Consider the following 22,041-nt stretch of genomic DNA (forward strand, 5'->3'; position numbering starts at 1 on the left):
TCCATGTGCTGTAAGAAGTGTACGGCTTAGGCCAAGGAGAGAGCATAGCCTGTCCCTCAGCACATTGTATTAGGATTTGCTGCCAGGGCTGACAGCAAGTCCCTGAATGAGGGCAGCTCTTGGATTTGATCATTGCTCCAATCATGTTTATATATTTAGAAAGTGATTCTAATGCATAGTTACTATGCTGAACCTAAGTTCAGGTTTCTGTTCCCAGAGGGAAATAATGTAATCTCTATGGTATCATAAAAGACTGTCTCTTGTATTAGTTCTTGTTCTCTTTTCTGCATTTCTGGCTACAGAGTACCCAATTCAAGCAGGATAAGAGGATAATCACTGCATCAGAAGCTTGTTGATAGTCCGCTGATTAGTGTCTTCTCTTGGGACATGAGGGGCAATGGTCTGAGCAGCTCTAAAGATGGGAGCCCTTCTGGATATTTTTTTATCTACTCAGCTGTTTCATAGAAGATAGGTGCTTGTACCATTGTTTTGCCCAATTACCTTCTGTGATGAATAGACCATCTGTGGGTATGAGGGCAGAGCGTGGATGTTGTTTACCTTGGCTTTAACGAGGCCTTTCTTATCTCTCATAGCCTCCTCGTAGCCACATGGGGGAGGCAGGAGTGCCTTCAGCCTGTGTAACTGGGTTTTAGCTGTGCTCCTCAGGGCTGGACTCTGGGGCCAGAGATCAGAAACCTCATTGTTGGGAGGGAATGAACCAGCATAGGGTCAAGTCTGATGCTAAGTTTGACAGCATTTGATGTGCTGAGCAGTCAAATGGCCACTTCACCGGGACCCAAAGAGCCAGAGAAATGGACTAGCAGGAGCTTCATGAAACTCCAGAGAGGCAAATGCAGCCTCTCATCAGGGACAGAACAAACCTGCAACAATACTGGCAAGGACAGGTTGGCTTGGTAGCAGCTTTGCAGAAAGGACTTAGGGTGTGATAACAAGGTGACTGTGTGTTAGCAGTGTGTCCTTGCAGCAAGGGAAAACTGCACAGCTGTCTATAGGAGAAATTTAGCCAGCAGATCAAGGGAAGTGATTATTCCCCTCTTCTCACCATTTGTGAGGTTGCACTGTCTCCAGTTTTGGTTCCCCAATACATGAAAGATAATGACAAATTGGAGTAAGTCTAGGAAATGGCCTCCTGGCATTCTTTTTCTTAATCATGCAAACTAAGGTCTGGGTTCAAGATCCTATCTAAAGTAGCTTGTGAGGACTTCACACAAAGTCAAGCTGTTTGTTAGAGCCCACAGAGGTGAATTTTTGGTGTGGTGCCCTAACCAGCTATGCTCTTAAATGCTGTTGGCTCAACCCCTAAATTTGCTACTGACAGTAGTGAACTTCCTAGAAATTAAATAACTTCAGAAGTATTGGATAGAAGCCCTGCTGTACATACAGACCATTTGGTAAATGGAGAAAAATTACAAAGGCATGCATAGCCTACATGACTTTAATGCTTTTTGTCTACGGATTATTAAAATGGTCACATTCTGCCCTCAAACACATCAATTGTACTTTGCTTAGTACTAAAAATCAGGGTTTATAAAAATAGCTTATTATAAAAATAATGAGTTTGACACAGCTGATTTATACACAAAGGAAATACAATTGGGTAGGATCTCTCTCTTCATGTTTATTCAAGAGGAAGAACAAATATTCAACAAATTTAATTGATATTTTCAGGTCTTTTTTTGCTTTTGCCTATTTAAAATTTACTAACAAAAATTCCCCTAGGTAAAGTACTTGACTACAGTCAAGTACAGCCTTAAATGCTTTACATTATCAGTGTAGTCTTTGGCAGGCACATCCTTGGAAACTCTATTGGTCAGTTTGGCACCCTTGGTTGGGAGGCAACCATGGCTTACTGGCTTCTTCAGAGGGCTGGGGCTCAGCTTCTGGTGGACTAAAGCAGAGCCTGCATGGGCTGTGTGTGTGGAGTTCTCTGATTTTACTGTGCTAAACTGGTGAATGTGAACTGCAGTAAATGCAGCATGGCAGAGCCTGTGGGAACCCTCAGACGAATAGCTCTGGTACATAAGAAACTTCTTGTTCATCTCACTGAGTTTTTCAGTTGTGGTTTTTAAAGTATTTTGTCATTCAGTACCATTGGGATTTTGTGTTCTTCCAAGTTTGCTGGCTTTGTTTTGTCAGTTTGGGGTATGAAAAACTCACTTTAATGTACAGTTGGGCTACTCTGTGCAACAGAATGCAATCATTGTCCAAAAGTCATTCTGCCAGAACATTGATTTACACCTGGGGAATTAGGTTAAACTGAGATCTCTAGGTGATAGAGGTAGCTATTCACAGTAGATGGACTTGCTGATATAGGTATATAGACAAAGCTGCCTTTTGGCAAAAGGTTTTTCCGCAGTTTTTATCAGGAATCAGATGGGGAAAATACTGGGTTTTCTTTAGGTAAAAAAAGTTGTCCATTTTCTTTTTGGTTTTCACTTACTCTTCTTGACCAGCTGAATGCATTTGTTTATAGAAAAGTGGTAGTATTTTAGTGGCAGTTAAAAATCTTTCTTTTTCATAACATTTTTGTAGGAAACTTATGTGACGTCTGAGTTTTCCATCTGTCTTTTTCATTAAGTAACAAATTATTGCAAGTCACTGTAAGTAGCAGGGAAGAATGAAAGAGCAGTAAAATTTAATACTGGATAAATTAAACAGTTCTTGTTTTTACTGAAACTGTTATCAAACAACTTAATACCCTGAACAAATCTCTTCAGACTGTTGTGCAAAAAAATAAATAAAATAAGTAATTAGTTTTATTCATGAAAATATCTACTTTTTTATTCTCTTAGTACTTGAAGACAGCTAAGTATATTTATAGAATATTTTCTGAATGTGGAGGACAGATTTTCAGGAGGTGGTACTAACAGAAGTTATTATGAGAGCTTCAGGCTAGAAATACCACAAAGATCATGGCAATGACTTCAGACTAGTTGAAACTGTGTGGTGAAATAGGAGAGTTAAGTCTTGAGGGTATGGAACGTAAGAATTTCTGTTGAGGAATTCTTCCATGCTGCAAGGGTTGTTACTGTCATAAACTTGTGTCTGCATAACTTTGGCAGAATTTGGTGATATGTGTTTGTTCTGTTTATATGATAGTTGGGGGGGAAGGAAGGAAGGGGAACAGAGAACAATATGGGCCTATGCCATCCTTACAGACTAATATATGACAATTTTGTCAAAAGCAAAGGAAAAAAAAAAGGAAATATCTTGAAATCTTAGCAAAAAGAAATTAAAATTTTAAACTGCACTTTTAAGGAAAGGCCTGGCCCCACCACAAACAATTATCATCGAGACTTCAAAGATTATCCTTAGCTTTTAAAACTCATGCAAGTCTCAAGTAATGATTCGACATAAATATAAGTAAGAAACAGACGCTTTTCTCACTTTTGCTTGTTACCATTGCTGCTGACTTCAGCGTGAGATGTCCAGATAGAGACGGTGACTCAATGGACTTATGGTGGAAGATCAAGCTAAAGCAGCATGAAATGACAAAGATTGCCTATCTTGTCAAAAAGATATGGTTAACTCATGGTTAGGGGGAAAGAATGAAACTAATCTAATGGCATTTTCCCCATTTTAGTTATACCTTGCTTTGTATCTTGTATTTCAAGAAGGTCCAGAGCTCCTAATGCATCCAGGCTTTGGTTGCTGTCATCTAACCAGCTTTACTATTACTAGAAATTTTCAGATTTGACACAGAATTTCCAGAGGATACATACAATAGCTGTGTTGGAAGAGAGTAGAAGTACCTTGTTCATGCTGGTGCTTTTTGGTTCTGTGGGAAGGTTTCAATGCTTCAGCGTCCAAGCATCCTACACCAGCCAAATGCAGATTTTATCATCAGTTAATACTTCTCTTCAACTGGATTAAGGTATTGCCAAATGCCAGTAAGATACTTCAGTGCAGAAATTTGCAAGACATCTTGCCTACAGAGATGGAGTCGTGTAGTTTCACAGAAAAGAAACTTATGAGTTCAAATGTAAGCTTTAACTCTATTTTATTTCATAACAGTGAGGGCTTCTTTTTCTGCCTCAGATTGTTCTTTTTCATTATAAGAGAATTATGTGAGAAATGCTGTTTTCCATTTAAAATACATAATTTGAGAGAATTAACGGATACTTTTAAAGGTCACAGAAGAGGACACAATCTTGTTTGTGTACTTATCCTTGTTCTGTCAGTTACTGTTATATCTTGTTATATCATTATTCTAAAATAATGAATTTCTAAAGATAATTTTTGTTCTTTAAACAAAAGCCAATTGTGATTAAGGTTCTCCTGAGTATGTAAGCGGCCCTGCATGGAGATCATTGTTAGCAATATAAGCATGATAACGTGGTGCATAGTCAGGGTTAGGTCAGCACCATGTATGTGATGGAGGAGCTGAGAGATGTGAGCTGGGTGGTTTCCTGACACCTGCAGGACGTCAGCTCTTGCCATGAGGAGTAAACCTTTACCAGTTGTTACTCAGGAGTTATGGTCTTATCAGTGTGGGTGCTGTGCCAGCCCTATTGTGGTTATGCAGCTCCTTGCTCTAAAGCCAGCCTAGACCCTGTGTGTTCAGGTGAGATTCACCATCACACTGTGAGGGCATGTCCTCAGCTCCCAAGTGGGTTTTGCAGCCCAGCAGCAGTGTCTGAGCTGAACACCTTTTTGTGAACATGGTGTGTGTGCCTGAGCTCAGAGCTGTGCTGGCTGAAGGCACAGGGAGACTGTGCTGGGCGCCCCAACCCAGCACTGATGGGCTCAGCCCCCCAAGTCAGGTTAATTCTGCATCTTTCCTTGCACTGTGTTGTGTTTCATGTGGATCATCTCTGAGAGAAATTATGAAGCATTTTGCACATCCTGCCACTGGCCATTGATAAAGAGGCAGCAGAAAACACTGTGTTTTGAATGAACTCTGTATGTAGGGAAGGAAAGGGCAGTCATGTGGTGTGTTCACAGGGTCATCATCAGATCTGGATTTGATGCATGTAAACTTTTCTTTGAACATGTTCTTTTGCCTCTTGGCTGTTTAATTTCCCTTCTATAAAGCATACCTCTTTGTTGACAGGAATGTTGTGAAGCAATTTGTTAGAAGGCTTATGTTGCTAAGGCCTGCATGTAAACGCTTTCTCTGTGGCCTGTGTTTAAGCCTGTGGTCTGTTGCTTGAAGGGTGAAGAACGACCAAAAATTCCGGAAGTATTTCTGCAGCTAAGTTATAATACATGACAAAGGGGATGGCTCAACATTATACCTTGTGTTGTAGCTGTAGGGCAGCTCAGGGCTGGCAGTACCTCAGAGCTCTTGGAAATGGGAGCCAGAGATTGTCTGACGTGCAAAACTGTAGTGTGGTGTCATTACCTCGTTCACAGTCATCTTCATATATGTTGTCCTAGAGTACCAGGGAATTTTGTAGTCCTCTTTGGTTTGTGTTGTATAAAAATAGGCACAATCTTGATGTTTCAGGTAAATCCATTGTAACAGAAGTGTAAGTAAGTGCAAGAGGGACTTGAGAGTACATGGAGACAGGAACGTCTCTTGTGTTTAATTGTTATTTCCAGCAGCTTTGCTGATGTATGTTCTGTGCCCCAACAAAAAACGTGCCTAAGTAATATTCAATTTCTTCTTGCTTTAATCTCCATGGAAGTGATTTTTAGCTGAAGGAAAAACACACTTCAGAGCTCCAGCACTGTGGATATTGTTGGTGTTCAGAATTTCACCTGGGCAATGTGTGGAAGAAAAATATTGTGAATGATTTTAACTAATGGATTTTGAGTCTCTTTATTTTATCATGCTCAAAAAGGATTTTTAGAAGTGAGCAGTTAGTTCTGTCAAATAGGAAATGCCCTAAAGCATTGCTGTACGATGATATGGATCAGACAACTCAAGAGAAAAGGCAGAAGATTTTTTTTAAGGGCATGGGATTTAAAGGAGAATAAAGAAAAAAAGTATTTATTATGCCTTTGAAAATTTCTTTTCTCTCTCAAGTGAAATTGGGACCAAAACGTTTCTCCAAGTTATATGTTTAAGCCATCTGTTTTAAGGCAAAATATGCATATTTGCTTTGAAAATATCAAGGATTACTGTGATTTTGCTTTGGATCAGTATTTTGTTGGGAGTGTTGAAGCACAGGCAGAATCAAGACTGTTGTACAATGATTTTAACTTGTGTGTAAGGGAGATTTTTCAACTTCGTCACTTATTCTGTGTTGATGGTTTCAGTAGCTCAATACTGAGTGTGGTTTTAATGGTCTGAAATTCAAAACTAGTATTTCTAAATTTTGCACTAACTTTTAAACTGGGGAGAAGAGAGTCACACCCAACTGCAAAGATGATAGGCAAAGCCCATATTTTTAGCTAAAATATATATTTTTTTTCCCTCTAAATTTTCCACTAAGAAAGTTTAAATGCCAAAACACAGGAGGTTCCTTTTGTTCCTCAAAGGAACTGAAAGCTATCATTAAAAATGAGTCTTTGCATGCAGTCTTGGAAAAGTGAAATAAATGCAATCATTAACTTGTTTAATTTTTTTTTACAAATGTAGTTAGTTTCTTGAATCCTAAAGAGTGTTTAGATGCATAGAATACTTGAGCACTAAAAAGATGGTTTTACCTAGAAGAACATAAAGAAATAAATGATATCTGAAATTATAATTAAAAAAAAAAAGAAAAATAACTCATTAAATATTGGCATTAGAAATAAAAGTCATAGGAAAACTCCTCTCAGTCCTTGAAAGAAAACTAGTTTAATTTCAGTCTGAAAAAGTTTTTTCAAAGGAAAATGGAAATTTGTAGTAGGATTCATATGGGGTTTGATTGCAATATTAATGAAGAAAGAGGTATCAGCTCTTGATAGTAATACAAAGATTAAGTTAACAGCTCTATTTTGTAAAAACAGCCTAATATTAAATAATAGTTAGGTAATGCTGAGTAGTCTGTTTAGTATTCAGGAAAGTAAGCATCTTCCTTCCTTAAGTGCAAGCACAATTATCTACCCACTGGTTGTAGGAACATCTGACTGTTTCTGCCTTTCTTTATATCAGTATGTGCAACATAGGGACAAAAATATTAAAGACTAAGGGGAGATGGGGCTCATCTTAGCTTGAAAGGCCTTCTCTTCTTTTCATTAATTGCCTTTGTATTCTATGACCTCAGCTTTTCCCATGGCTTTTGCTCAGTGTTTGTATGTGAGCACCACAAGCTGCCCATCGTATTGCTGATGACTTTCAAGTGTGACTACCTGACTTACCATCTAAATTTTGTGATTTGCTGAGATTTGCTGATGACTGATCAGCACTGCACTGAGGGCCTTGTGTTGCCAACCCTCCTGATTATATTGGTCATGGGAGAACAACATTACAGTGCATCTACACTGCAACCGATGTGGTGAATTCAGGTTGTGTAAAATGCTCTGCCAGACTTTAGCTGACTTGTGTTAATTATTGGTTGATGCAAAGGTCTGGCAGCACAGAATCTTCCCAGCTGGAATAGAATCCAGTAGAGGGTCACAAGGATTGTTAACTTGGTTGGAGCCTCTTTGCTCTGACAGGTTGAGAGAGCTGGGACTCTTCAGCCTGGAGAAGACTCAAGGGCAGCAATGTCATCAATGCACAAAAGAACCTGAAGGAAGGAGGCAAAGAAAAGCCAGGCTCTTTTCATTCTTGCCCAGTGAGAAGGCCAAAGACAATAATCACCAAATGAAACATATGAGATTCCCCGTAATATCAGGAAACCCTTCTTCACTGTGAGATTGACCAAGCACTGACTCAAGTTTCCAAAAAAGGCTGCTCTGTCCTAGAAGATGCACAAAAACTGTCTGGACATGGTCTGTAGGTGGCTGTAACTGTCCCTGTTTGAATGGGGTGGGAGTGGACCAGATGACCTCCAGAGGTGCCTTTCAACCTCAGCCATTCTGTGATTCTGTGATCTGCCATCTTTTTACACCACTTTGGAAGCTGTACTTACTCCATATCATACAGGCAGCAAGACAGTAAAGGTGTTTCCTCCTGGGACAATGAATGCAGTGTTTTACAGAGACACCTGGGATGGCTCAGAAGCAGCTCAATGCATTCAACTGACCTTACCAGTCCCCATTTCCTTGTACCCAAAGTAGTTCAGCTGAGCACTTGCTTCTGAATCTACTCCCTAGTGCTGTACATCCCAGGGAATTGCTTAGTTTGGTTGCAGTCCTGTGGCAGCTTGTTTCATGCTGTGCAGGCCCTAATAAACCTTCCAACATTGGAGATGCTCATGAGATCTTTTGGTTTTCTTTAGGAGCCAGACGTAGCATGGCTGGAACTCAACTCCATTATGTAGAGATGGATTTCTTGTGTTGATTGAGATGGCTCTTTCTGAGTGCTTTAGTTCTTGGAGGGCTTTGGAGGTCGCGATGGCATGGGACTGGGCTGTAGCACTGCTCATGCGCCACACTCAGGCAGCAGTGGCCAGTGGAGTACAGGCACCTGCTGGTTGTACATAGGCCTGGCAGGGCTAACACAGGCATCATGGAAGAGGTAATTTGTATCCCTTCCCTCGGTCCCTGGTCTGTATTATTAATGTTTCTTTCCATTATTGAACATACCATGGCCTCCCATTCCCTGAAAATAGCTATATCAGAAAAGTGCTCTGTCTTGAGTGAATGACAGTGTCCATATTTTGCAATTCAGTGTCTAAGAGATGTGTAAGCATGCTTAGTACTTATGTTTCTCCCTGAGTACTAAGCATGATTATTAATAGTGATGTGAAACTGAAAGGTTCCAAAATTGCACTTGTCTTTTGTGGGGTACCTCAGTTTTACTCCTGGTAGGAGTTTCAGCTGAGGCTTTGTGCTATATAATGCCAGCAAATTGAACTGTGAATATAAAATTCCTTGCACTAAAATGAAAATCTTGGTTTTATTGATAACTGTGAGGTTATGTATAAGGAAAGCTGGGTACTATTAAAGTATACATTTCTTCCTCAGCTACTTTTTAAAAAAGTACCATGTGATTACCAACAACTTCCAATACAGAGCAAACTTGGTGTGTTTGAGATTTTCCATTAGGATTCATAAGGTAAACTTCTGATTTATCTAACTGAAGTACAGTAAGAAGCATCTCAGTACTGGGACTAGCACATTTATCAAGGCTGCACTGTATCATTGTTCCGTGCTCTATTCCAATAGTCTGTTGAAAAGGGAAATGACATATGTGCTTTATTTTTTAAAGAATGCGAGTTGTTTTTTTCTCTTTACATTATGGACTTGGTCTGTGTTCCACATAGACTTTGAAACCAGATCATTGCTGTGCATTTAAGAATATGTATCTTCCTATTTCATTTGCTTGCAGGTGTATTATATCTTCAGTATGGAGATGAAACAAAACAGTTGAGGATGCCAAATGAAATCACAAGCACAGACACAATTCGTGCCCTTTTTGTAAGTGCCTTCCCCCAGCAGCTGACAATGAAAATGCTGGAATCGCCCAGTGTCGCCATTTACATCAAGGATGAGAGCAGAAACATATACTATGAATTGTGTGATGTGAGGTGAGACATGGAATTATAGCTGCTGGTTTCATGGGGTTGGGGTTTTTTGTGTTTTTTGTTTTGTTGTGCACTTATAGAATAGAAAGGAATGAGTTAATAAGTATCTGACAGAGACTGGCCTGGCATGTTCAGTGGTATCTGAGTAATCCAGGAGGTCTGGTCTGACAATGCCTTTAGCTGTAGGTACAATATCCATTGCACAAGCCACTGATAAATGGCATACAGTGTTGAAATATCTGTATGATATACATACTTAATATGTTTATTAATTTTAACAGAGACATAGTAATTTAAAATACAGAATAAACATTCACAAAAAATCTGGGTTGTTTCTTTGTTGGGAGTGCAAATTCTCATGAGCCTGAAGTAGCAAACAGGAGTGTCACTGATGTCCCCACAGCAGTGCCAGTTGAGCCATCTGACATAGCCAAAGCTCTGTAGCACTGGTGACTACTGCTGGAGCCCCACCACCTGCCTGTTATATGTCAGGATGCAGCAACTGATGCAGTCACTTCCCTTCACTAATTCAGAGTTTGGTCAATAAATGGTTCACCTTTGTATCCTTTATTTTATGGGAATGTAGCTTCTTAATTAACCAGGTTTCTTCAGCGGAAGTTCCAGGGTCTCAGGAAAGAAAGTCCCAAATCATGCATAAATAAAGCTCTCAGGTACACCTCAGACATGTTACACTTACACTTTATAGATAAACTGTAATAAAAATGGACAGAGGAGCGTAAGATGAAGGAGAAAGCAGAAATCCACCACTAATGCAGGAAAATTTTGTGGTGCAAGAGAAGTGTGCTGTCCGCTGCTGCCTTGTTTCTTCTGGAGATCCTATGGCTAAGTTGTTCCCCCTCATCATGCATAGTTGAAGGAGCGAGTTGGAGCTTTTCTAGCCCTTCCCCATCCAATTCCTCCACTCCTGTTTTTAATCTTTGAACAGCACCTGCACTCCGTTTTCTCACCTCTGTCTTGCTTTCCTCAGGCTGTCTGTCCACTGTCTTGTCATTAGCTAGTCTCTTGAATTTCAGTTTCTTTTAATCTTATTTGCTTTGCAGACTGCCACACCCCTGTTTGGCTACTGTAATATCTGTGTGAAGACCCATCTGATTTTTTTCATCAAACATCATCATCTTTCAATATGTACCCAAGTTTCTTACTCATCAAACAGTTTTTCACAAGATCAGATCAAATGATTGAATCATGGTAGGAGTTACTACATCTCTGTTGCCAAGTGCATTATTGCCAGCCATCATTTAGCCCATTGGCTCCTTCTCTCTCCCTTTATCCCTCCATCTTCCCTCGAGTTTCAGACTAACAGTTTATGACTTCATGCCCTTGAGAATGCAGTTAATTATCCTACTGCCACTCCACCTTTTTTTCTGTTCCTCCCATTGCAGGTGTCATTCTGCCAGCCTCAGACCTGGCTCAACCTCAACATCTGCTTCCTCTGTTCCTATGCCTGTACTGTAGAGCAGTTCTAAGAGGAAATTCCACAACCCAGCTGACTTCCTCCATAACAAAATTCCCTCCTTCTCTGCCAGCCTTCTCACTTACAAAACCTCACAATTCCAGGTTAATGGAGTCCATCACATGCACTACCAGCTGCATTTTCACCAGCTTTGAATAATTTCCACAACTGTTTTTCCATTTCTGTTCCTTACTCTTTACAGGATCTTGCCAGTGTCTCCCCTCAGAGAACAGATGAAATGAAGCATCCTTTTTCTCTCCTTTGTTTGCCATATATTCGTTCAATCCTCTTCTTTCTTTCCCTTAAACAGGGGGCATTCAGTCAGGTCTTTAAGCTCTCCCTCTCCCTCCGAGGCTGCTCCATGTTCTTCTGTGCCTTGCATTAGACCATCATAGTCCTTCCCTTTTTTCTTTTTTTCTTTTTTTTTCTTTTTTCTTTTTTTCCTTTTTTTTTTGGTTTTTTTTGTTTTTTTCTTTTTTCTTTTTTCTTCTTTCTTTTCTTCTTTCTTCTTTCTTCTTTCTTCTCTCTTCTTCTTTCTTCTTTCTTCTTTCTTCTTTCTTCTTTCTTCTTTCTTCTTTCTTCTTTCTTCTTTCTTCTTTCTTCTTTCTTCCTTTTTCCTTTTTCCTTTTCTCTCCCCTTTCCCTTTTATCACTGGTGACAAAGCCCTGTCTTCCTACTTAAGTTCAGTCTTTTTCTTAAAGTGGTTCAGGGCTCTGCATCTAGTGTAGACTTCGGATTTTTGCTCCCTATTTTACAGCCTTTCATTTCCCATCACATAGAGAAAAAACACTCATGTAATTCTTCAATTCTTTAATAGCAACAGCTGTAATTGTCTTTTCTTGGCAGGCGGCACAGGTAATAGGTAATCTTGCTTGCTCTTACCCATTCAAATGAAGCAACAAAGATCATTCTCCTAGTTTGACAAGCAGACTGTTCTGCATGCATTTATTTTTCACTTGTCCTCTGACCGTATCTTCTTCATCTCACTAAACCACTTGTCTTCATTATGAGGGCTCCTCCAAGCCCACTTCAATGCTACTTTTCATTTCTTGTTGAGTACCAAGTGCCATCTGCTTCCACTTGGTGAATAATGCCAGTTTGAATTCTACATCTTTTGATTTCCAAACAAGTGCCTTCCCTCTCTCTCAGGTAGCCCTCTAACATGCTTGGAAGGTGTCATCCACAGACATCTGCAAAACCACTGCATTGGTCTCCTTCCCACTCTCTCTGTTGCACTGCCTACTCAGAACATGCCCGTGGTTCCAGGAGTTGTTTACTGCTCCTCTGGCTGGAGAGACTGTGATCTTCTGAGTTCTTTTTATTCCCTTATCTTCCTGCAGCTATCCCATTGTCTTTTGTGACTCCTATTGACCTTGTCAGTTGGTGAAAAGTTGTCTTCCTGAGGTGTTTACACAGCACACACAGATCAGTGAGGCCTTTGAACATGCCAAGGGCATCTGGGAGCTACAATAATGCAAATTATAGTAATAATAAAAGTACAGTAATATATACCTGTTATCAGTAATGTTTATCTTAGAATAGCAACATGAGGTGAAATACATTCATATCAGAGATCTAATGCCTAGTATTTTGGTGCTTTGCCTTGCAGCAAGGTTTTACTTTACTGTGTCATGTTTCTACAAGAAATATTTATGGAAAATACCTTTTAAAACACTCCAGTTGTTTGAGGTACCATCTCATAACCATCAGACAGAAAAAACAGCAGATAAAATGTATTTAAATGAATAATATGCCATTTCTTGAACAGAAGATGAGAGAGCTTGCTTTATATTGAGAAGAACATAGTCCCAAGTCTGAGGCAGACAATGGTAACTGAGACTCCCAGTGCAGGTCTCAAAGCAAAAGGGTCACATTTGCAAGATGGAAAACAGTTTATGTTACCGTAAATAATTGAAGAACTTGAACTTGCCGCAAGGTAACTATTTTCCTAAGCAGTCTACAAGTAAACACTCATAAATACTAAATTTCTCATCAGCCCTCCAGTTCTTAAACACAAGACACTGATCTGTCTCTTAAGCTGTGGGGTTCCTTTAATAACTACTTGACATCTACAACAGCAACACAAGTTATGACTAGCTACCCATTCAAAGCAATCACTGATTGTAATATGACATTGTAAGAAAGAAATTGGACCTGCCCAACAATCCTTCCCTTCATTTTTAAATTATAATCCAAGTGATTAAGATCAGTTCACTAGACTTGTAGCTGCACCTGGAGGAAAGGAATTCAGTCACATGTGTAAGTAAATTCTGTAGAGATCACTACAGGGAAATGGAAGGAATCGCTGCTTTGAAGGGATGTAAGTGAGCATAGATTGGAGGCTTTGCTGATTAAATGTGAACCAGGAATCAGCAGAGCTCAGGGCAAGTATAAAAGCCACAAAATTGTTGGAAGGTAGGTCTTGAAACAAAATAAAAAACTGTCATCTCTTTCCTAAATGTAGTTAACAAATTAACTAATCAAAGACAGTGTAGAGTCTGACTAAAACAAAAGTATTCTTGTAGGGCTTTTAATCTAAACTATTTCTGTGTAAGCTTTCATTAAATTTTTTGCTAATTTTTTTCTCTAATACTTTTTCCCCTTTTAAAACTGTCTTTATTATAGATAAAGTTTAGAGGAAGAATTTATCTGCTACTGAATTTTTAGCTTTTGTGGATTTTTTTTCAGCTTTGTGAACAAGCTGATAATTAAAATTTCCTCAGGAATAATTACAGTTAGAAAGACTGTTTTTCTTTTGATATTCTTGCTTCATAGAATAGCCAAACTTTATGTGGGCTGAGTGCACAATAAAACATGTAAATATTAACTAAATCCTTTTTGAGTGCTGTGTAAATGTTGAAGTTCTATTGTCTTCAAAGTGTTTTCACTGTATGGCAGGATCTTGAAAGAAACTTAACACTATCTAATTTTTATGGGTGTGGAGTACTAGTGAAAGAATAATACTTCCCATGGGAAAGAGAATCAAAGTAGGCTTTTGTTTGTTTGTGCGTGTCTTAGTTATGGCATTTACGTTTATCTTATAGATCGACTGCAGACCTACTATGTTTGTCTGTTACCTGAAACTTTCAGGCAACAAAGTAAATAAAACTTCTTTCATCTATTGTCATTGCTGATTCTTTAATTCCAGGAATATTCAAGACCGATCTTTCCTTAAAGTTTACAACAAAGACCCTGCACATGCATTTAACCACACTTCCAGAGCTGTAAATGGAGATATAAGGGTAAGTACTAATGCTACATTTATACTCTTTTTTTCCTCCAGCTTTTCTGCTAAATGTTTAAATGCTGAAATGTAATATGAACCTAGCAATTCAGAAAATCAGGGGTATACATATGGCACATATACAGAAAAGGGGATAAATACTTGTTGTAATGTGTTTTAACTGCTTTTATTTTCCCAGTTATTTGCCCTGGGCATTAACTGGGTTTTTTTTGTTCTTGTTTAAATGCAGTAAAGCATGTGAAGCAAAACATAGCCTTTAATTATGTATTTTGTGACACAGACAGTACTTGGAGTTTTTACAGCTTCCTATTCTGTGTTTCCAAGCCCTTTACAGTGAAGTACGGCATGGTGTTAGTACACTCCAGCAAAGTTCCAGCAGGGATTGGTTTCCAGTGGCTGAGCAGCTGTACCTTAATTTGAGTCTACTGAAACTCTTTGTGAATGATGGTTTTGGAAAGGAAATTCTGATAAATACCCATTGTGGTGTAAATAGTTTTGTCTTTTTCTAAAATTTTCTCCCTGCACTGAAAAAGGATGAGTATATTTGTATTTCCAGGTGAACATTTTGTAGTAGGACACTACAGAGAATGCATTTGAAACATTTGATTTCTCTCTTTCTCTCACTGTGTCGGTCTTTTGCTGCACTGTTACCTCCCAGTTTGGTGCCAAGAGGGCAGGAGGTGCAGCTGTGGGACACCTCTTCCACCGTGTCACCTGCAGCTGGTGTTGCAGTAGAGGGTGGTGGTGGTGAGATTACACAACCTTATCTCCTCCCCACCCCTTCTCGGTCTGTCCACAGGAGACAATTAACAACCAAATTAACTCCATGGGGCCAGAAGAGAATGCCACCACTGCCCTACCTGCTTTGTGGCTTTTATGTGTGTTCCAAAGCTGATTCAACCGTGCAGAAAATTTCCTGTGAAGTGATTTCCTTAACTGTGCATTTGCTACTTGGCTTCATTATCAATTCTGAGCATGTCTCATTGCTTTATTACTAATATTTTGTGTAAGTAATTCTTGTGTTTCAACAGTTTAAGGCCACAATATTTTAGATAGATTGAAATAGTTTATTTACAGGCACCGTTCTCAACCACCACTCATTTATGCACTTCAATTATAAAACGGCCTTTGAATAGGTCAGAAATCTAATTACTTGATTTTTCACACTGCTGCACGCACAACATGAGAAAGGAAATGGATGTGCTTCAAAGAGAAGGTGTGATATTTTTTTGTGTATTCTGTAACATCCTGAAATTCTTCAGTTCTAGTTATATTCCTGTGGCAATAACTGGATGTATCTGGTATGTCTCATTCATATTCAAAGGCATGACATACTGTCACTGTGCATTTTGACATTAATGCTTGCAACTGTGACTTTATAAAGTTATGTTATAATGTTCTTGTTCCATGTACAGTGGATGCTGAAGGTATATACTGTGGCTTTATTTGTGTATTCTAGACCTGTTTGAAGGTACTATTGTAGTTAACTACATATATTTGAAAGTAAAAATTACTACTTTGGCCCTCTTCCAGGCATTTGCTACCTGGCAGAGTTGTTTTGAACATAGGTGCTGCCTCTGTGCAAAAATTGCAATTATTTGAAATGTTTATTTTAAAATCCTATGTTGTACAACAGGTATGCACACTCAACATCTCCTGATTATATCTGAGTTAGCACCTTTTGGCCATAACTAAAAAATAATGGTGGCACGTCAATGACCTTTGCAGGAGTGGTGTTTTCATGGCAGAATATTGTGTTTTACTTTACTGAAATGCAAAGATGCCATTTTGAAATTATGTGCATCCAGCAAAAGAGTTATTTTCTCATTTGGGTTTTTGCTTTGCATTGGCAGATTTCTTGTCTTTCTGGTCTGAGATGTGAAGTCAGAGCCAGGATGTTCATAGGGGCTTTGTGGAGAAACATGCAAAAAGTCTTCCCTTTGATCTTTGTGAACTTCTGCACTTCATAATTGTGAGCATGGAAACAAGTGATTTCTTGAGCTCAGAAATACTGAAGTCTGTTTCTCCAAGGGTGTGTGTCTTTTGGTATGGTTCATCCTTATACAGCGACACTCAGGTCCTAACTGAGGCTTTTCACTAAGTAATAACACTCTCCAGTGTTCATCCTCTGGAGTCTAAAAAGCTGGACCCGACACTGCAGCTGTTCCTCTCTTTGGCAGAAGTACAGTAGGATCTTCCATCAAATCACTGATTTGGCAAAATTTGTAGGGACATAGTAGTCTTATGGTTTCTACTCATTGGTTAAATCTGGTTGAAATTTGCCTGCGGATCCACAGGTTATTAGTTCAGAAAAAATACACCAATAACCAGAGGGATTATTTTTCCCTCTTTCCTTAGGAAACCAGAGTAAAGGAGCAGGAAATGTGAAGGTTCTAAGTCAAAAACATGTACATTTTATGTACTACTATTACAAAGTACCCATAAGATTGTAGAAAAACCTTTGCTTCTTCTCTCTTCTTTTATGCTTGCATATGTTTGCATTAGGCAAATTGTTCATTAATTTCATATGATATATGAGTGCTCAATTCACTACAGTGGGAAGGAGGGAGTATGTGCTTGGCATCATGTTTAACTGTTTTAAAATACCTACAGAAAAGCAGCTGATTGTCAGACCATTGCAAAGCAGTATTTAGAATATTATGAATTAGTAATTTTAAGTATATTTTCCATGGTGATACTCTTGAGTGTGTATCTCTTGTCATCTGTGGGTTAAAGCTTTATTTTCTTGGTGACTGGGAAAGTTTCGCCTTTCAGATTTTTCTACTGTTTGTCTTCTTGTCCCTTTGGAATGTTTATCCCTGGGTTTGATGATGTTCAGGCTTCTATTCATGTGCTTTATAATAATTTCCATGTAACTGGCCCGAAATAATCTAAGAAAATAGTGTTAGCTGCCAGTTTGAACACCTGTTTTAACTACGAAACAGATGTGAGACCTGTATAAGAATTGGCAGTAACACTTGAAGTATTAAGTATTACCCATATGGACAACAAAACTCAGAATGTCCAAGAAGAATGCGAGATCTGTAGCTTTCAGATCTTCTGTTGAACCGTTCAGCTTTTGTGTCTGTTAATTCTAACTTTCGTTCTCTTCTTTTGTTTCATGCTTTTTTCTGAGTGGGTTGTGTTTGAGAAAAGGGAGTTGACTGAGGGTCCAAGCAAGCTCTAAAGGAAAGGTTTTCTTGAAATCCTTCTGGGTGCCTCACTTGCTTACTGGTATTGGCCCTTTCCATCTCAAAGAGCATGGTCTGTTTGACAGGTCTGCCATGCTGAATGCTGCTAAGCAGGAAGTTGCCACATAGTGCTTTCTCACTGAATATTCGTGCTTGTGCTCTTCCTTTTTTTAATTTTTCCTTTCCCAGAATGTACTCTGTAAATCTGCAAGAGCTGTTTTTTGAAAAATGTTATCTTCACATTGCTGCCTTTCATTCATGTATTCCTTCACTTGAGGTTGTATCATTTATCAGCACTTTCTAGCTCTCTGTTCAACAATACTTTCTTCTCACAAAATACTGTCTTATGGACAATTATGGTCTATTTTTCCCCCCTTGGCATTGTTCTGAATTCTAGTGTAAATGTTTGTACACAGCCATGCTGCTCTGTGCCCTTAGAATTACCAGTTGTGACTTGCATGGGTTGGAAGGGGAAGGGCCCAGACTGGCACTCAGTCAGCCATGGTGCATAAACTGAATGCCAGGACATGGCTGTAAGGAGCTGGCAGTGGGGTTTTACACGTTGCTGAGAGAATTGACACAGCTCCTTTCATCCTATGCTGTTGAGTTGAAGTGATTCCCCCACTGTGAATAGCATATTTTCTACCTTCATTCCCTACACCCTCCTTTTCTGGAGTGGCTGAAGGCTAAAGAAAAGTAAATTACAATCTCCCCCTTCTGTTATAGAAACTAGTCAGTGTTCCTGGTGGAACAGCTGGATACTAATAATCTTGGCTTAAGCAGTGGTTTGTTTTGAGCTTCACCTACCAGCTGATTTTGAGAACTGGGAAGGAGTTTTTACTTCATGAGAAACTAGTGGGTATTTTGCTTGGCAGTCTTTTTCTTCCCATCCACCTGCCCTAAAGTCTGTGGGGTACATTTTATTTTGAAGCGTCCTAGACCTACCATGATTTTACTTAATTGTCTGTCTTGCATAAGATCTCTGCTGGGTGAGGTCAGAATATCCAAAGAATGCTTGTTGTGGCTGTTGTATTGAGGTATGCTTTGAGGTGTTTTGGATTTTTTTTTTTTTTGTTTGTTTGTTTGTTTTTTAATTTTCTCCAAGAAAGAACAATTAGGGCAAGTTGAGTCAGAGGTGAGTTGGGGCAGTGCAGGGTACCTGGAAACTCCACATTTTATGAGAGTTAGAGTGGCAAAAAAGATGATTATGTTCCTGACAGCAATGGGGGTTTTGGCTGCCAGGGTGTGAGAGGAGAGGAGTTAAAATGAGTTGTATAGGAAAATGAGACAGACATTTGGTAAGCTGGGTAAACTTGTGCTAAATAGCTTTTATTATTGAAATTACACACTACCAACTTTTCATTTTTCCCCTGAAAGTGACTGGTTAGCAGGCTGCTAACATTTTAACTCTCTAGAGCTCGATGCAATGTGTGAACTTAAAAATACCCTACAAGTACTAGAAACCCTCAAACAACTGCCGAAGAATTTAAGAATTCCAAGGAGGCTGAAATTCAGTGCTGCTTTGCAGAAAAGAGAGAGAAATAATAAAAGCAGAATAGTTCTTCTGTGTTCTTAAGGTACCTGTAAACATACATCCAGATTCTTTAGCTTTTCATTGGATAGCTTATAATTGTGACATCAATAAACATACAAGTTTCAAACTCTGCCACAGTTACAACTTTACATTGCATACACAGCTAAAAAAACCCAATAGTGTTTATTGGAAAATAATTCAAGCAATAAACTGAGTTGAATGCATTTTAGTGCTAGGATGCCTATAGGACAATATTTATATAAGTTGCCATGTGTTTACCTTACTGATCCTATTACTATAAAACTTTGTTTCCTTTGGGAAGAAGAAAAAAAAAAAAAAAAAAAAAAAAAAAATAAAAGGCAATTGCTAATACTTCCATTATCTGATAGAGACCTTCCAAATGATACAAATCTCATCTCTCCTGCTGTTTTGCTGTCTGCTTTTTCTAATGCTCTTTTTGTCATTGAGAGGTTATGACAACATAAGCCATATTGTATTTATAAACATCACGTGTTTCCTTGATATGACTTGTGGTGTCTGCCAAACAGAACACATGGAAGAAACATTTCTCATTAGCTCAGCATTGGTTTTGGTTATGCTGATTTCCGGGACAGGAAAAATGCCTTCCTTACTCAGATTTAACTTTCATACAGTGGAAAGAAAGCCTCTGAGTGTCTATGAAATCTCTTGAGCAGAGATGCTGCAGCTCTCTTAGGCCACATACTTTTTCTGACAAAAAGAGAAAAAGCAGTTTATTTTGAAGAGCAGAAGTAATGGCACATATTGCTGAAACTAATTCTGAATTAAAATTCCTGCCAAAGTCATCTAGAAACAGAACTCACCAAGAGATGTAAGGTAAGATGATGCCTATAAATAATGAAGGATATATAATTCCTTTTTTTAATTTATTTTCCAAACTTAAGTATATTTTCAGATTAGCTGGGAATTTCAATCAGAACAATGAAAACTGTTTCTTCTTCCTTCAGCTGTATGAGAAAATAAATATTTAATTGCTCTTTACATCCCCAGCCTCTACTCTTAGATTTTATGTCTATTTTTACATATTGAACACGAACAGTTATTTTCGAACTTGCTGTTACAAATCTTGCTGAGATCTGAACAAAAATTATAAAAGAAGTGTCTGATGTTCTGGATTTTATTTTTACTGATATGAATTTTACTACTTTGCTTTGAGTGGGTTTTCAGTAATTATCAATTATTTATGCAACTACCAACCTGCAGATACCAAGAAGTACCTGCATCAAATTACCCTGTGATGAAAGACTGTAAATGTACCTGTTCTCTTTCATTCATGTGTCCTTTGATATACAGTATCTACTGCTGTGCAAAGCCTAAAATAGTGAGAAAATGGATAAAATTATAAGGAAAATACATTATTTTTATTTTGCTACACATAGAACAGTATATTAATCTCAAATATTTTCTAGCCCAAAGCTGTTTTGTTTAAAGATACAGATCCTGTGTAACAGTTGGACAGATGCTACATTGTGGCTTTTATAATATGATGGCTTTGTGCTTTGGTGCATTTTATTTATTTCACAAACATTAGGAATAGTATGATTTGTATATACAGGGAATGTATGTATGCATAAGTAATATAACCTTGTAGATACTATTACTATACCAACATTTTAAATTATACCTTTTAGGGTTTCTTTAATTTTCAAATAATAAGGATGGATTTTTAGTTTATGTGAAATTGCCATTGAAAGAAAGTGTCACGTTGTTGACATAAAACCACTGAAGGAGCGCAAGCTTGCCACACCCATGCAATAATCTCTCAGTTAGTCTGAGAGGAGTGTCATATGGTAGATATCATAAACCAGTTACCTGGAAACTTCCAGAGAGTAGAAATTTTAGGGAGAGGGTTCTTTATTTCCCACTAACAGGCCTGTATTCAAGCTGGTCTGCCTTTCAGGTTGAGGTTTGCTGAGAGCTTACGCTGCAGCTGATGAAGTTACCCACAGAAAACATATCATCTCTTTTGGGTGAAGGTCTTTCCAGCCCTTCATTAAAACTAGAAATTTTATCTCTCATACATCTGAAGTTCTCAGACGAAGATTTTGCTGCCTTCAGTGGGAGCTTGCCCTGAATAAAAACATAAGGATTGGATTTGAGTCTATTTTTTATTGTCTACTAGTTTCTGGTTTTATTCTTACTCCACCTCTTTTTACATGTTTTGTGCCAATCCTTTCGAAGTTTTGCTCTCCCCCCCCCCCCCCCCCCCCTTGCTTTCAGTAGAACAATTTGCACTAATTTGACTGCTTACTTGAAATTCCTAAATAGTTGACAGAGTCATATGTTGCCAGAGCTCCCTGAATACATTGATAGATGATAAAAATGCTCATGGCTGTGACCTCCACTACGAGGAGGGCAGGTCCTCCTTCACCTCCTTTGTAAACCAGGCAGCTTATCAGAATTGTGGGAGTCATGCAAGTCAAAGTCCAGTCAAGTTTTATTACTTCCAAGTACCTTTCCAAATGAGCTGTTACTCAACCAGGGCTTAAAAATGACTTTTTGAAGGTGGGCATTTTAGTACCACGGTTCCCAGAACCAAGGAAGTTAGCAGCAATATTTCTTCTTCTTCAAAAAAGCCGTTCTTCTTGTCACACAGGACCTTAGCTTTTCCAGTAAGTTCTTCACAGATCCAAAATGTGTTAGTTCATGATTGTGTCCCCGATTCTCTGCTTTCCACTGAGTCTTCACTTCAGCACATTATTAGTCATTAGCCTTATGAATACTGACGAGAATTAATTCCGTTCCTATCTTTCTTTTAACGAAGAGGAATAAACCATTACCTGGTGTTTAAGAGAACACAGCTATATATCTGAGGATTTTGATTCTTCTCCATGTTGGATTGTACTTTTTCTAGTAACGGCTCTGGAAAACTAATCAGTCTTCTGAAAATATGAGCAGTAAAAATATCTTTCCTTGGATACAGGTTAAGATCTGGGGTTAAAAAAAGCCTCAGCTGGCAAAAGCAAGACAGTTGCAAATATCAGCACGCAATAGGACTCCATGAGAAATGATGTGATGCTGAAATTATTTTTTCT

General features: G+C 38.6%; 1 protein-coding gene across 8 annotated transcripts in view; it reads left to right on the top strand.

Moving 5' to 3' along the window:
* The window catches only part of KIAA1217 (KIAA1217 ortholog), a 226,793-nt gene that overhangs the window by 140,702 nt on the left and 64,050 nt on the right, over positions 1-22,041 (top strand). For 7 of the 8 annotated variants that reach the window (XM_040057759.1, XM_040057738.1, XM_040057730.1 and 4 more), the window contains 2 exons: positions 9,329-9,527; positions 14,147-14,240. In XM_040057759.1, the coding sequence (XP_039913693.1) occupies positions 9,329-9,527; positions 14,147-14,240 (293 nt within the window). Of the gene's footprint in view, positions 1-9,328; positions 9,528-14,146; positions 14,241-19,681; positions 19,823-22,041 lie in introns of those variants that run through there. The other variant, XM_040057779.2, reaches the window with a different exon arrangement.

The sequence above is a fragment of the Hirundo rustica genome, chromosome 1 (assembly GCF_015227805.2).
Source record: "Hirundo rustica isolate bHirRus1 chromosome 1, bHirRus1.pri.v3, whole genome shotgun sequence".
NCBI classification, from domain to species: Eukaryota; Metazoa; Chordata; class Aves; order Passeriformes; family Hirundinidae; genus Hirundo; species Hirundo rustica.